Raw genomic sequence first — 16,519 nt, forward strand, 5'->3', positions numbered from 1 at the left:
GGGAAAATGTGGGATACAAGTGCAATAAATAAATAAGGACAATAAAACTCGTTTGGCTCATGGGACAACACCATAACTCCAATCGATCTCTGGCTGTTTTTTTCCCCCACTTCTTTGCAGCTAAGGATCATCTGTGCTTGTGCCAGCCTTAACTGAATTACCTTACTATTTTTGCTTCCACACCATCTTTCCCGGGAGGCGGGGGAGGAGATCAAAACACAAAAAATGCGGATAACCCCATACTCTAACGTCTCTAGAATAATAGCACAGGGAGTCTGGAACTATTTTTGAACCCGGTGTGTATAACAGATGCCAACAACAACTCTGTTGTTCTCTCGCATCTCCAGCTGCAACACTCATGCAAGGGAAGAGAGCTGGAGGAGAGCCGGTTTAGCGTTCAGTGGCACGCAAACAGGCTTGCCCCGCTTTTCAGTCGGCAGTCAGAAAGGCGACCTGCGCGCTGCGTCCTCGCCTTTAATTGCAGGGGCAGGTTTGCTGCTGGTGCGTTGGACTGGGGTCTGAGCACCGGCGGAGACTCGGGGAGCGGCGGCCGGGCAAGGATGCAGGTCAAAGCCTTCAGAGCGCGCCACTAGCGAGCGATCGTCCGATGTGGGCTTCCCCGGAGCAGGGCGAAGCGGGCTGCTCGGGTGCTTCGGTGCAGCTTGGAGCTTTGCAGCAGCCCATCGCCTCTGCAGGAAGCCCAGGGCAGTCTGGACCCTAGATCAGCCCTCTCCATGGACCGCATTTGCAGGTTGCGATTTTGAGACGCTTATTTTTCCCCCCTGTTCCTTTCTCCCTGCATCTGGTTCGAGGATGAGAAGACTCCGGAGATCCGTGCACCTTGTGCTCTTCTGCCCTCTCTCCAAAGGCTTGCAGGTAAGCTGACATGTCTTTCCCAGCCGATCTCTCATTTTCTATCTGAGCAAGTAAAGTTATCAGCCATACTTCCTCCTCCCACCCCCTCACCCCTCCAAAAAAAAAAAAAAGTTTTTGAGGAGAGCAGATCTTTCCCAGCCTGGCATATTCTGGAGAAGGCACTGGGGTTGGGAGTAGTAAAGCCGAGCTCTTAAGAGCAGAGCTTAAGGGAGGTCACAGGACCTTCAGTTTCTGTTTCAGTGTTTGTCTAAAATACCCCAAGGTTTTCTATGGGCTTTGAATCTCTTTCGTCCGCTATGCTGGGATTTCCAGGAGAAACATAACAGAATATGGTCCCTGCTTCTTTTAGGGCGGATAGGGATGCTCCTGTTGGTGCAGGTGACGTGAATGGGGTGTTAGTGTGATCATTTCCTTAAAGCCCCCAAAAGTATCCCCCTTCAGTGTCTCCCCCGCCCCCTTTCTTAAATTTGGCTTTTCAAAGTCAGGCGTTTCATCTTGAATGGTAAGTGAGAAATCGAGTTGTAATTTCTGTGCGATGCTAAGCAAAATCTTGCTGGAATGGGATAGTGGAGAGGGGAAGACAGTGCGAGCTGCATAGTAACCTTGCGAATAATAAAGTTTCGTTATGTATGTCTGGCTTTTCCTGTCAGATGGAACGACATTACTGGCATCGAACTTACTGGTTCAGTTGCCCAGTTTGCCGTTGTTTTCTGGGTTTTTTTTCCCCCCAAACCGTTCAGAAAATAGAAATTGAGTTTAGGAAATTTGGACCAGCGTCTTTGCAAGTTGCATAAACGCAGGGTTGGAAAGTGCTATGGTGCGGATGAAAAACGGGATCTGCTTAGACAGCACGTGAAAAGCGATCAATCAATGCGTGAATACATAAGGGAAGAGCTCAATCCCTCTGAAACGATCGCCTTTCCCTCTCTCTGCTGACAGAATTCATTTTGAAGGGCAGAGCCAAGGTTATGGAGGATGACGGGAATCATGTAGTGTGTGTATCCACCTGGGGGAAGAGAGCAGGAATGAGATGTGGTGGTCCCTTCTTGGAATTTAAGCTGATGGATGCCTGTGTAACCCGCCCTTTTGTTGGTGGATTCTTTGAGCGACGTTTCCTCGGCCTCAGATCCAGCATCTCTGGGCCACTTGGAATAAAAGTCTGGAGTCATTTTTGTCCTAGATGCAAGGAAGCCCAACATCGTGTTCCCACTGAGCAACCTTTAACTTTACACAGGTTCCTAGAAATCTCTTACAGTTGAGCTTTATGGGTCCAGTTGGGTCTTCTGCTGATATGTTGCGCAGGGCTGCTGTTGCCCTCTTTACAATGAAGAATCACTCTTCCCAGAGCTGGGTTCAGTCAGTATACTGAGTCCTTTTCTCTCAGCCTTTGCTGAGGATATGAGTAGTGGCAGGTCATGTGGTTATCTGGGCTCTTGCCCATGTTGAGTGCTAAGCAGATACTTTTTTTTCTTTCTGCTTAGTAAGCTAACCGTCTTCCTTCTGAAGCCAAGCGCAGATGCAGGGAGTGCACCCAGAATGTATTAAGAGATGGAAAGATGACCCTTGCATAATATTGGTACTGGCCTGGCCTGAAGGGGCTGCAGAGGACAGCAGCTGGGGTTAGCTGCAGGCATTCTAGCATTTCATCCGTCCATTGTCAGCCTGGACAGGGAGCAGGGCTCGGATTCCATCAGAAAGTTTTAGTGAGCCTATAAGCTTACTAGAGAGCTACTGGTGTGTGTCAGGACCACCAGAATCTTGCCCTGGGATGAAACAAACTATGTTATTTGCATTAGGTCAGATTCTTTGCTCAGCCATTATACAGCCAGAAATCTAGATTGCACTTTGCGGAAACGGGTGAATTGGTCACTATTTCTGGTGAATACAGCATAATGGAAATTCATTCACTCATTTAAGTATTTATATACCGCTTAGACCTAAGCAGTTTATAGTTTCATTTTTCAGGGACTGGGACTGTCCCTAGAGGGCTTACAGTCTAAGTAGTACATTGTACTACTGTTGTACCTGGATTAGCAGAGGGTTAAGTGACTTGCCCAGAGTCACACAGAGCTGCAGAGGGAATTGAACCTGATTCCCCAGGATCTCAACCCACTGCCATTAGGCCACTCCCCCCTTGTACATAGTCAGCTGGTGTGACCTAGCTTCACTTTACCTCTTACTGCATCTACTGTTAGCCTGTACAAGTAGGTAGGAGACCAACCCTGACTGACTTTACGGGCGAATGGGTGGATTTTGAGTTAGTACAGATATCTACCTCAGATTGCCTGGGTCATCTCAGCTTAAACTTCTCAGCGACTGGCTGATGCTACAGTTTTGACATATACACAGCAATCCCCTGGCACACTAAAGAACTGGGGACCCTCTGGCTAACTTGTTATAAAGCGGGCTTCTAATCTTACCGGGTGGCTGCTTTTATACTGTCCAAGAATTTCTCTGAGCCATAAGGACTTTCATTTGTTACAGGTTTTGCAGCCGAGATGGAGCTCTGAGCTTTTATCACTTCCATTCAGCAGGCTCTGGACCAAACTGGTACAAAATGACACCGAGAAAGATCATTCAATGGGAAAGGGACTTCCCTCTGTCAAGCTGAAGGCTGCAGAATTGAACTGAACTCATGTTCACTTCCAAAGCAAATGACACTAGGACTAATGATAAGAAGTGATACGAGAAGAGAAGTCTAATATTTTTGCCCTTGTCTGTGCCTTTGCCTTCAAGTTTTACTATTCCAGGGAAAACAATATATTGAGAATGGTGAAGCCGGACTGGAACGAGCAGAGCTGTCAGACTGATTGAACTGGAGGAGATAATATAGGACCCTCACGTCTTCCTGTGCCATATGTCACTTTGTCTCCTGACACAGCTCTGCTGAACATTTTGCCTGGAAATGTTCAGAAATGGCTTCCTCTGGGAGCCGAGGTTCAGATTTGCAGATCATTTTCAACTGTTTTTTTTCATGTATGATATCCGTTTGATTTCTGCTGTCTTTGGGGCTTGACAGTTTAAGTTTGAACATTGGTGTCCAGGATTCAGAGAACTGTCACCATCAGCTAGCCATGGACTGCAAAGTATACCAGGGACATAGAGACTCAGATTCCATGTATTGGACCAGCGTAAGAATTTTCTAATGATAACAATATGTATCAGCTTTTTAGTCCCTTCTTTATGGCTAATACGGCTACTAGCACCCTGCACTATTCTACAAGCTCTTTCCATGACTAGTACAGCTACAAACACCCTGTATTATTCTGTAAGCTCCCTCTATGACTAGTGTGGCTACGAGCAACCTGCACTATTATACAAGCTCCCTCCATGACTAGTACAGCTACAAGCACCCTGTACTATTCTGTAAGCTGTCTCCATGACTAGTACAGCTACTAGCACTTTGCACTATTCTACAAGCCCTCTCCATGACCAGTATGGCTACTAGCACCCTAAACTATTCTACTAGCCCTCTCCATGACCAGTATGGCTACTAGCACCCTGCACTATTCTGCAAGCTCTTTCCATGACCAGTATGGCTACAAGCACCCTGCACTATTCTACAAGCTCCCTCCATGACTAGTATGGCTACTAGGACCTTGCTGTGTTGTAGAAGCTCTCCAGTACCAGTATGGCTCCTAGCACCCTGATTTATTCTAGAAGCTCAACTGGATGCATATGAATGACCTGTTTCTGAGGTTTCCAGTGCTGGTGACTGATCCAGGTTTCCCTTCTTCAGCACCTCATGTCTGCTGCAACCCAGTTCTCCACTTCTGGAGAAAGTGAACTATGCATCAGAGGCTGTTTTTTTTTTTTTTTTCATGCATGGCCCTGCTTTTCATCTCCTATCGATTTATGCAAATATTTATGCAAATTAGGTCTCATAATGAGTCTCTATGCATTGTCCATCATCCCCCACAGGCTTCCCCTGTCATTTTTATTACCCATATGACTAAACACAGGCCATGTTTCAGCATCAGGGCCTTTATCAGGAATTTTCACTTTCTTAGATGCTGCAACTTAGGAAAGAGGCATTTCTTTGCTAATGATTGCTCAAGTTGTACCTTTGATCCTTTTATAACCTTGTTCATATATAGGGCAACCTCATTAGGATTCCTGATGAAGGCTTTGATGCCAAAACATGGCCTGTGTTGAGTTCCATTGTCTCTCTACAATATATTATCCTGAACATATGTGAACTGTAGATCATCGTGGAATAAAGGATATCTGTTAATGGATTCCTGGTTCACCCTTCTGGTCATTCCCACTGTGTTCTTTCTGTGTTGGTTTGCGTGGAATTACTTTGGTTTTCTCCTTCCTTTGAACATAGCCAAGGTGCATGGCCACAGTATCGGCTGTCTAGATTGCAAGAGTTGTTTCACACATCCCTTCCCCCCACCGTAGAAATGAACAAACTCAATTCTTGAATGATTTTCTTCTCTGTTTCTAAAAATTGAAGGTGTTTGCTCTAACAACAACATAGGATTGATCGATATGGAGCAAACCAATGATTTGGGACCAGAACAGCTTCTCAGGTGTGAAACATATGCCCAGTGCATTGTTTTATAGGGCGAGAGATTGCACCAAGAGTGTCAACTCACCTTAAGGGAAACATTTTCTCAATAAATTGACAAATAATGTAATTAATCCAAACTGCATTGAAAGCTGTGTTAGGCCAGTGTTGCCTAGTTACAATCTCAAGAGTAGCTGTCTTCTTTCAGAGGAGAGCCTGTGCCTTATGTGCTCTAAATTAAGTAGATGTTTTTAAAATTACAAAGAGCATACGAGGCACAGTACATCTGTTTTATTCACGTGCTTCCTTTTTTGGGCAAGGGGTCACAGGGGATCCAGTGGGTCTCTGAGATCATGTAAATTTCCTCCTACACCCTTGTACTTCCAGCTCAGTTGAATTGGGAGCTGGTATCTGATGCCAACAACCACCATCTATAACTATCTGGGGATTCTTTCTCACTGTTTTATATCTTCTGACTGGGTCCTACTGTTTAACCCTTTAAGAACTTAATATATGACATCCTATTGAGGAGAGCTGGGGGCAGTTTCAGGTTGTCCCATGGCTGCCTTTCAGATTTCTCTTTCCCAGCATGCTATGTGGTCACCATATTGGGCCAGACTGAACCACTTTTGGCCAAGATGGAGTGGGCAGCAATTGTGGAAGAGGGGTTGTGAGAACCACAGGAACACATCAGGTGCAAATAACGCTGATGTATTTATTGTTTAAATAGTTAATCATTTTAAGTTCAGCTGTTAAAACTATTAACTGTATTAACTATAGTTACATCATTACTCTCAACTTACTTTAGTCTAGTTCAGGATGGGCAACCTTGGTCCTTGCGGGTACAACCCAGTCAGGTTTTTATGATTTCCCCAATAAATATGCTTGAGAACAATTTGCATGCACTACCTCCATAATATGCAAATAGATCTCATGCATATTCATTGGGGAAATCTGACTGGGTTGCGGCCCTCGAGGACCAAGGTTGCACACCCCTGCTCTAGCCATTGCAGTGAGAGTCCTCAGCCAGGGACCACATACCAGTTCTCCTTCAGGAACCTTCAATCACTAATTCTATATCTAGCCAGTAGGTGCCACCATTGCGTGATAAACATGACCCCCCCCCCCCCCCCCCCCCCCCCCCAGGGTTATAAACACAATCTCTGCCTCATCCTGTCCTGACAGATCTAGGAAGTGGAGGACTTAAGCTGGGAATTGACCCCAAGTCCCCCCATTTGACAGTGCACTGCCCTGTCACCAAACTAGCCCTCTTCAGGGATTCTAATGGCTTGTGGGAAGGGGGAACAAAGTGATGACATACAAGTAAAATATTCTGAGTTTTTGTCAGTTTGGCTTATTTATGCATTCATATTTTTATATTCCCCAAACAAGTACAAGCCAAGAAAAAAAAGTTTTTCTTCAATTACAATTCAATAAATTGCTGTCTTATTACAATAATTTTAAAAACATAAGCAGCCTTCAGATTACAAAACTAGAGAATACAAGATGGCATCTTGCTAAAACATACCTTCGGCTCCATCATGATCTCCTGTGTGTTGGTTTTGCTGTTTGGTTCACTCTTGCTCATTGGAGGTACAGATAAGAGAAAGGGGGAAATTCATGCTGATCCTCCCCCCCCCCCCCCCCCCCCAGCTGTGTCAACCTCAACCATGAGGCAGACTACTCTGAAAGATTATCGAGACCCAAAAGTTTCCAGCGTTCTTGCTTCCTGTGTGGGTCTGGCGCAGTGGCGTAGCCACAGGTGGGCCTGGGTGGGCTGGGCCCACCCACTTAGGGCTCAGGCCCACCCAACAGTAGCACACATGTAGTAGCTAGTGGGGATCCCAAACTCTGCCAGCTGAAGTCTTCCCCCTGATGGTAACGAAAATGCTACTCTCCACGATACTGGTATCTTCGCATGTTCAGTTTTCAACGCATGCCTGCTGCAGACTGCCGAGGTGGAAAGAAGCGTTTTCCCGCCAGCTGAGATATTTTTTGGTGGTTGGGGGAAGAACACTTGGTGCCCACCAACTTCTTGCCTAGGCCCACCCAAAATCTGTTGTCTGGCTACGCCCTTGGTCTGGCGGAAGTTTTCATCCGCAACAAAGTGGAGGGCGCCTTTCTGAGCGCTGTGGATAGGGTGGCTCCTCAACGACCTAGAACTGCTTTTGTGGCAGGAGAACAGTGCTGGCGGGAAGTACGTCTAGCCCAGCATTGCCAGTGATATCCCCTCTAGCAGTTTCTTCTACACATGAAGAAGAGTGATCTGGAAAGGCTGGAGTTTCCAGTGCATTGATACTGCAGACTGCTGTCATGATGCAGATGGAGAATGTTTTCTGGGATTACTTCTGAGGGAAATTCAGAAGGCAGCCCCCATCAACTTGGAGGTACTTTGGGAAGCTAGACATGAGCTTATTCTGTCTCTCCTAAACATTTCTAATTTGTTTGTGACTGACTCTTAAGTTTGTAGGAGATTCTGTAGTGGCCCTGGGTCAAAGATTGGACCAACAAGTTACAAAAATTGAAAATCTAGAAGCTAAAATGAGTGAGGTCCAAGAGTTGAATTCTGCAGCCATTAAAAATAAAAACTTTATGATGTCCAAGACAAAACACCTGGAAAATCAAACTAGAAAGATATTTTATACAAGTAGTAAATATATTAGAGAATCAGAATCTTACCACTGTTGGAGAAAGTTTATTATCTATCTTTAGGGGGTACCGATGCCTTGGGCAATGAAAGGGTTAATAACACTGTTATGGCCCTCACAGGATTTGGGGACTCTTCTCTTGAAGTAGTCACCCAGCGAGTGACATTGGCAGCCACCTTTGCCCTAGAAAGTGACCGCAACAATATAGTTCATTTATACTTCAGAAATATGGATTAGGTGTTTTTTTGGATCAAAAAACTTGTATTTTTCCTGATTTATCTAGGGTTACACAGACCCAGCATCAGGCATTCCTAGCCCTGCAGTCTGGGGTTTCAGCTCTAGAGGCCAGCTTTGTCTTAACATTTTCCTTGTAATTGTGTTGTTATTTTTAAGGGTAAAAACTATTTGTTTTTTGATCCTAAGCAGCTATTGGAGTTTATTACTGCTAAGGAAGAGGTAAAGATTCAAATTCAGTTATAAGAACATAACATAAGAACATAAGCATTGCCATACTGGGCAGACCGAATGTTCATGAAGCCCAGTATCCTCTTCCCAACAGTGGCCAATCCAGGTCACAAGTACCTGGCAAGATCCCAGAACAGTAAAACAGATTTTATGCTGTTTATCCTAGAATATGCAGTGGATTTTCTCAAGTCCATCTTAATAATGGCTTATGGTTTTTCTTTTAGGAAATTATTCAAACCTTTTTTAAACCCTGCTAAGCTAACTGCTTTTACCAAATTCTCTGGTAATGAATGCCAGAGTTTAATTATTCGTTGAGTGGAGAAATATTTTCTCCGATTCATTTTAAATTTACTGATTAGTATCCTCTTTGCGTGCCCCCTAGTCCTAGTATTTTTGGAAAGAGTAAACAAGTGATTCACGTCTACCTGTTCCACTCCACTCAGTATTTTATAGACCTCTATCATATCTCCCCTCAACCGTCTTGTCTCCAAGCTGAAGAGCCCTAGCCACTTTAGCCTTTCCTCATAAGGAAGTCGTGCCATCCCCTTTATCATTTTCGTCGCCCTTCTCTGAACCTTTTCTAATTCCACTATATCTTTTTTGAGATGCGGTGACCAGAACTGCACACAATATTCAAGGTGCGTTTGCACCATGGAGTGATACAAAGGCATTATAATAGTCTCAAGTTTTGTTTTCCATTCCTTTCCGAATAATTCTGAAACTTCTATTTGCTTTCTTAGCCGCCACTGCACATTGAGCAGAGGGTTTCAGCGTATCATCAACGATGACACCTAGGTCCTTTTCCTGGGCGGTGGCTCCTAATGTGCAACTGAATGTGATGTACACTGTAGTAATATCGCTGGAATTATGTCAGATATATTTCCTTAAGCTTTTTATTATTTCCTTTTGGATCCTCTAATTTTTCCTTTATCTAGTGGACAAAAGATTAATAATCTGTTTCCTTTTATGTATTTTTCCTGGTTATCATAGTTGTTTTCTTTTCAATTGCATTTTGCAATAATTTTAAGCTTGAAATGTTTAATAAAAATAAGATTACAAAAAAAAAAATCAAAAACAAACCCAAACCCCTAAAATGCCCTGCCAGAGAGAAAGCCCTTAACCAACTTTCTAAAAGTAACATAAACAGTTATCTTCCTTGTTGAGCTGCTCAGCTCACTAAAAAAGTTCACAAAGGAAAGAGAACAACAGGAAGTGAAAAAAGGACCTCTGTTATGCACTGGTCCTCTTTCAGAGAGGGAACTGCCAAATAATGTTCATCTGAAGACTGTAAACTTCTCACAGGAGAGTACAGGATCAACCTGTCTCCCAAGGAATCTAGCCCATATGTTATTAACTAACCAAAAGACCATCAAGAGAATCTTAGATTTGTCATGGAAGACTTCAGGTAACTGGTGTAGAGATATTAAAGTGAAAGAGATTGAAGCCCAAGAATGTAAGCCTACACTAACACTGAGCAGCTATAGCCCTGAGTTTTCTGCAATGGAGCAATTGTTTTCTTTGGAAGACCTACTAGGAGGGAATTCAAATAGTCTGTTCTATTAGTTATTAATGTGTGAATCTGGTGCCTTTTAAGTGTCTTCACATGTTTGTACATCTTTCACAAACTGCTGTCTAAAAAGTACAATACGAAATGCATAAAAGTAGGAGCTTGTTTCATTGATCTGCACATTGTCAATGTGAAAGTACAATTATAAAGATATTCTAAAAGTAATTAAGAATAAGAAAAAAAAAGGCTTGATTGTACAAGTCTTCAAATCCTTTGTTACAGCAAACCCAAATTAGCTCTATCTGCACGAATTGCTTTTACAAGACACGTAGGCCCCCATGCTCAAAGCAAACTGGGCTTGCAACTTTTCACTTAGACTGGTTTTAGCCAGCCTAAATTAATCGTTTTTGTGTGGCCAGTGCACAGAGGCTTTCTGCCACTGCTTTACCATGCACAGAAGAGTGACCGAAAGTCCCATACTATTGAGCTTGCTTGTATTAAAACAAGCTCATTAGGAATTCCATACAATGCACAGAAAACTGGCGCATGGAAAACCCCTGCCCTAGCAGCTAAAAACTATCAACAGCTCCGGAGCTGTTGTTCGGGTGCTGTGCTAACTTTTCTGTCAGTGCCTGAGTGCTGATTGGCTCAGGCACTGATAGGAAAGTCACCGCTGCCCCTTACTCCTTTTTTTTTTTTATAAACACAGTACAACAGTGTTCGCACATAAGTATCCAAAACTTCCAGTTGTGTCTGTACATTGAATCAAAGAAACCACAATTTGAGCCTTCATGACTATCTAAACATGAACCACCTATATGGCTCACACTACATACTGCATTTTCCATTTTTATCCCCCTCCCCAACCCACCCCTCGCACCCATACTCCAGTCTCACCACTTTGACCCATACCATAACTCAGCATCCACACCCCATTCACCACCCTCCTACCCTTCCTTACCCCTCCCCCTTACTCCTAAACCCTCCCGAGCTCCCCCACCCGACACCTAGAAACATCCTTGGAGGTCTGATGGACCCCTGACCCCCCCTAAACTTTAAAATAGGTTCGGTGGACCCTCCCAATCTCCTAAACTTTACAGCAGTTCTGGTGGACCCCAACCCCCCCCCCCAAAAAAAAAAACATACCCCGGTGGTCCAGGTGGACCCCCCCCCCCCCCGATCCCCCTAGTCACCACTAAGCCCTGTTGGTCTAGTGGGATTCTCCCCTCCCATCCCCTCCCCATAACATACCTTTAGGTAGTCCTCCCTCCTGCCTCAGGGCTTATCTGCTTCAAAATGGTTGTGTTGCACCCAGCTCCTGCTTGGTGCATCCTTGGATATACTGGGAGGGGCCTAAATACCATATAAGGAAAAAAAACTCTTTATATGGTAATTTGGCTCCTTCCAGTGCATCCCAGGATGAATTGGCCTGAGGCAGGGCACAGCCATTTTTAAGCAGGTGGGCCCTGAGAAAGGAGGGTGGAGGCATGCCTCCTGCCTCCTTCTTAAAAGTATGTGATGGGGAGGGGAGAACCTATTAGACCTCCAGGGCTTAGTGATGACTAGGGGGTTGGGCGGTCCAGCTGGACCACCAGGTATTTTGGGGGGGGGGGAGAGAGTCAGGGGTCCACCGAACCTGCTTCAAAGTTTGGGGGGTCCACCAGACCTGTTTTAAAGTTTAGGGGGGTCGAGGGGTCCACTGGACTACTGGGGCTGCCTTAAAGTTTTAAGGAGTCCATTGGACCTTCAGGGAATTCGGCGGGGGGGGGGGGGGGTCAGGAAAGGTCTGATCATCCCTGGACATACACACAAGAGCTGTGCCTACTACATAGCTCTTGTTGGCATGCACCAGGAATGCTCAAACCCTTTTACCAACCAATGCTCAAAACTAATAGCATTCATATAATTTTCATGCTGTTAGTGTTGAGTACTGGTCAGTAATTCCGATTCACTGTTGAGCAGTTGTTTTGCCAGAGTTTTGTGCATCGGGTTCATAGTAAGTATAGAGCTCACAAGCATCCACTCTTGGTAGCTGAACTGATTTGGATATTTCTGGATGAAGAATTAAGCTACTTCTGTTTTAAAAAGTGAATTTGAAGCAGAATTCAAAACATACCAAATAATGAGCTACAGAAAAAAATTCCAGGATTAAACCATTAAAAGATACAAATTGGGAAAAGGCTACAGAACATTTCAGAATATCTTTTGGAGCACTGTCAGGCCCATCATTGTAAAGCAGAAACAGATTAGCATTGCTAAAACACAACCTCAATCAGACCATCCCTCTAAAGACAGTAGGTGTGGGTTAAGGAAACTGTTTAGGAAGTCACTGTGAGGCCTAAGATTAATTTAAAAGAACTGAACAGGTCTCTGGCTGAAACTGGGAAAAATGTTTCTGTTCAGCAATTTCAAGATTGCTATGCAAACATTGCCTGAATGGGAGCGTGCCAAGAAGAAAAGCCATCTGATGAGTTGCATAGCATTTGCAAGGAAACACTTGCAGGACATTCCACACACATAGGAGAAGGTTTTGTGGTTTTATGAGATTAAAGTGGAATGCTTTGTTCTCAATGCTAAGTAATCAGTTTGGCATAAAACAGACACAGCACATCACCCTGCTAACACCATTGCTCAGTGAGGGGAGATGATGGTAGGGTTAAGTTTATTTATTTATTTGTAGCATTTATACCCTGCTCTTTCCCCGCTAAAATGTTGTGGTTGTAGGAATGCTTTACAGCAGTGGAGGAGGGGACTTGTGAAGATCAAGTGAAAAACAGGTGGTGCAAAATGTAGGTAGGTCCAGGAAAAAGACGCTTCTAATCTGATGTAGACCTGGGAGTAGGGAGAAGATTCATCTTTTAGCAGGATAGAGGTCTTTAAACACAAAGCAGAAATACAATAGAGTGCTCAGCAAGAAGAAAGTAAAGTGATTTAATCAAAGGCCAGACCTGAATTCAGTAGAAACTCTGTGGCAAGACTTGAAGACCAAGGTCCACGGGTGATCTCCAGGCAACCTGAGAGAATTTGAGCTCTCCTGCTAAAAAGAATAAGCAAAATCTGCATCATCCTACTATGCAAAGTTGGTCAAGATTTACTATAAACAACTCATGGCTGTTATTTTAAATGTAAACCGTTCTGTTATGCAGTTGCAATAAGAAATGGTATATAAAATGAATAAATGATGAATGATATTTCTGCAAAAGGGGCTTCCACCAAGTGATGAGTCAGGGGGTGAGACTTATGAATAAAAAAAAAAAAAAAAAATCTTGATTGCTTTTGAATGCATCTATGATTGTTCTTTCATGTTGAAAATGTAGCATATGTTATGTTTCAGTGAAACATCACTTACTTTTAATGCATTTTGAATGATATTTTTAGATAGCAGAAATTGGTTGAAGGGCCATTAGTTGCGTGGCTCTGCCTGGAGTGATAAGGAAGTACTGAGACTCACTCAGGCCCCCCGTGGCTACGCCACTGTTAGAGGGCATCTGACAAACAAATATACTAAAAACTCCTCTTGCAAGCATATTCTAGACAACTCAAACTCGATGACTAGATGGTTTTAGGATCATTAGGAAGATTTTATAAAGTGCTGCCTTTTAAAATATAGGGTTGACATGGAGTAAGACACTCTCTGGTAATTATCTTATTGCAGTGTGTAGCAAAAGCCAAAAAAGCAAACAGGATGCTAGGAATTATTAGAAAAGGAATGCACAATAAGACCTCTGTATCGCTCCATGGTGCGACCTCACCATGAATATTACGTTCAATTCTGGTCGCTGTATCTCAAAAAAAGATACAATGGAATTAGAAAAGGTTCAAAGAAGAGCAACCAAAATGATAAAAGGGATAGAACTCCTCTCATATGAGGAAAGGCTAAAGAGGTTAGGACTCTTCAGCTTGAAAGAGAGAGACGGATGAGGGGAGATATGATTGAGGTCTATAAAATCCTGAGTAGTGTAGAATGAGTAGAAGTGAATCAATTTTTCACTCTTTCATAAAGTACAAAGACCAGGGGACACTCAATGAAATTACATGGAGACACTAAAAAAAAAAATAGGAGGAAATATTTTTTCACTCAAAGAATGGTTAAACTCTGGAACTCACTGCCGGAGGATGTGGTAACAGCGTTAGCGTATCTGGGTTTAAAAAAGGTTTGAACAAGTTCCTAGAGGAAAAGTCCATAGTCTGTTATTGAGATGGACATGGAGGAAGCCACTGCTTGCCCTGAGATTGATAGCATGGAATGTTGCTACTATTGGGGTTTCTGTCAGGTACTTGTGACCTGGATTGGCCACTGTTGGAAGCAGGATACTGGGCTAGATGGACCATTGGTCTGACCCGGTATGGCCATTCTTATATTCTTATGCGAGTGATATCATAGCCACTTTCTAGGAGTACGGCTCTCCCTGCCCCAGAGACATAAATCTTGAACCTCCTCCCCAACCATTCTGAACCCATTCTCATCCTAAACAAACACAGATCATGAACCCCCCTTCACAGTACACATGCACAAACCCTGAATGCCTTCCCTCCTACATACAGACATCCCTGACACCCAACCTAAACAGAGAAATGCTGGCATCCTTTCCCTTCCCAAAATCATGAACCTATACACCCTGCTCTCTTTTTAACAAAATGTTTCCAGACTCACCCTTAGGGCAGTTTGATGAGCTCTGTTCTGCTTCTGACATATAAGTTGGTTTCTTGAAAGCAGACAGTACCACTGTTCCCTCTAAGCTCAGCAGAAGTCCTCCAAATGTAGTCCTTCCAGTGGAGGGTGCTATTTCACTATAGTATTTTCAATAGTGAGGGACAGGCAAGTTGTTCAGGACTCTAGAGAACCTGCTTGTCCCTAGTGATTGAAAACACAATATTGAAGCACCGCCACCTACTGGCAGCAATGCAGTTGGAGGACTCCTGCTCAACTTAGAGGGGACAGTGCATAGCATAGCATAGCATAGCATAGCATAGCACTGCAGACCACTTCCAGATGCAGCATAGTAGACTGAAGTATACATGCTGTAAGAGTCTGGGACATTCTACTGAATGTGCAACTGCACAGTAATCCAGCTACTGTATGTGCAGCCATGTCTGGGGTGCAGTGTGTCAGCAATTACTTGTGTACCAGAATGCTATATTCCAGAAGGAGAGAAGTGCTAATTCATTCAACTTGTTTTCTTTTCCAGAGTCGTCTCCCTGGTATTAAAGTAAAGTATCTCTTTCTTGTCTGGCTTGGCATTTTCGTGGGCAGCTGGGTGGTGTACATGCATTACTCATCCTATTCAGAGCTCTGCAGGGGACACGTCTGCCAGATGTTCATTGTGAGTTCCATTCTTTTTTTTTTTTTTGCATAGTTTTGGCTTTGTGCATGTTTGGTATGGGGAGAGGGTAAAGTTGGAAAGTTTATATATTTTGCTGTTGAAGGGTTGAGAAGAGAGTTTAGAATTGTCTTGCCTCCTCTTGCTAAAAGCATCTTGTGGTTTACACTATCACACAAGTGCTTCCTAGCAAGCTTCCTCTGATACTAGCACCTGCCGGCATGAACTAAGGAACCATACTCAGAGGTTCTCAACCACCTAGCCAGTCAAGGTTTTAAGATATCCACAATGAATGTAAATGAGATAAATGTGCACTCACTACCTCCATTGTATGCAAATCTATCTCATGCATATTCATTGTGGATATTCTGAAAACCTGACTGGCTAGGTGTGTCTCGAGTACTGAGACACACTCAAAGTTATGATTGCCAGATGGTTCCAGGTGACTGGGGTCAGGCTGAGCAAGTCCTGGTTCTGCCCTATTCCATGTATGGATTTCTTTGGAAAATCATTAGGAAAACCAGAATCAGAAGTCAGTGCATGGAGTGGGGCAAGACCAGAACTGATATGGCTATGGTGCCCAGAGCAATCTGTTAAATGAACTCAAAGGGCAGTTTCTGAAAAGGGATCTATTTAATAGATTTTTGAATTTGTTCTATTGTATACTGTTGCCATATTTTTATGTATATGCCATCTTGGTAATGACTACTTTGATTTATGTAATCCTCTTTGAACCTGATGGTAATTGGAGAATATAATTTTATTTATTTAGATTTTGCTCACACCTTTTTCAGTAGTAGCTCAAGGTGAGTTACATTCAGGTACTCTGGATATTTCTTTGTCCTAGGAGGGCTCACAATTTAAGTTTGTACCTGAGGCAATAGAGGGTTAAGTGACTTGCCCAAGATCACAAGGAGCAGCAGTGGGATTTGAACTGGCCACTTCTGGATAGCAAGACTGGTGCTCTAACCACTAGGCCACTCCTCCACTCCTGTAATATAAACCCTGTAATTAGCATTTAGATGAGCATACTAGCACCCATTCTTGCTCTGCTCTGTGTGCTTTCAAACCAGCACAAGTACAGCTGTTGGAATACCAGAGGCAATGTTTGAATTGTGTACCTGCTCTTGCTTTTCTTTTTCAGGCTTTAACTGATCTCTCTATTGTGGCAGTTCCTGTCCTCAGCAAC

General features: G+C 43.6%; 1 protein-coding gene across 1 annotated transcript in view; it reads left to right on the forward strand.

The window, feature by feature from the left end:
• Positions 1 to 519: 519 nt before the first annotated feature.
• The window catches only part of DIPK1B (divergent protein kinase domain 1B), a 95,862-nt gene continuing 79,862 nt past the window's right edge, over positions 520 to 16,519 (forward strand). Inside the window, exons 1-2 of the mRNA XM_030207647.1 lie at positions 520 to 876; positions 15,199 to 15,333. Of these exons, the coding sequence (XP_030063507.1) occupies positions 814 to 876; positions 15,199 to 15,333 (198 nt within the window). The 5' untranslated portion in view covers positions 520 to 813. The remainder of the gene's footprint in view (positions 877 to 15,198; positions 15,334 to 16,519) is intronic.

Source organism: Microcaecilia unicolor, chromosome 6 (assembly GCF_901765095.1).
Source record: "Microcaecilia unicolor chromosome 6, aMicUni1.1, whole genome shotgun sequence".
Taxonomy (NCBI): domain Eukaryota; kingdom Metazoa; phylum Chordata; class Amphibia; order Gymnophiona; family Siphonopidae; genus Microcaecilia; species Microcaecilia unicolor.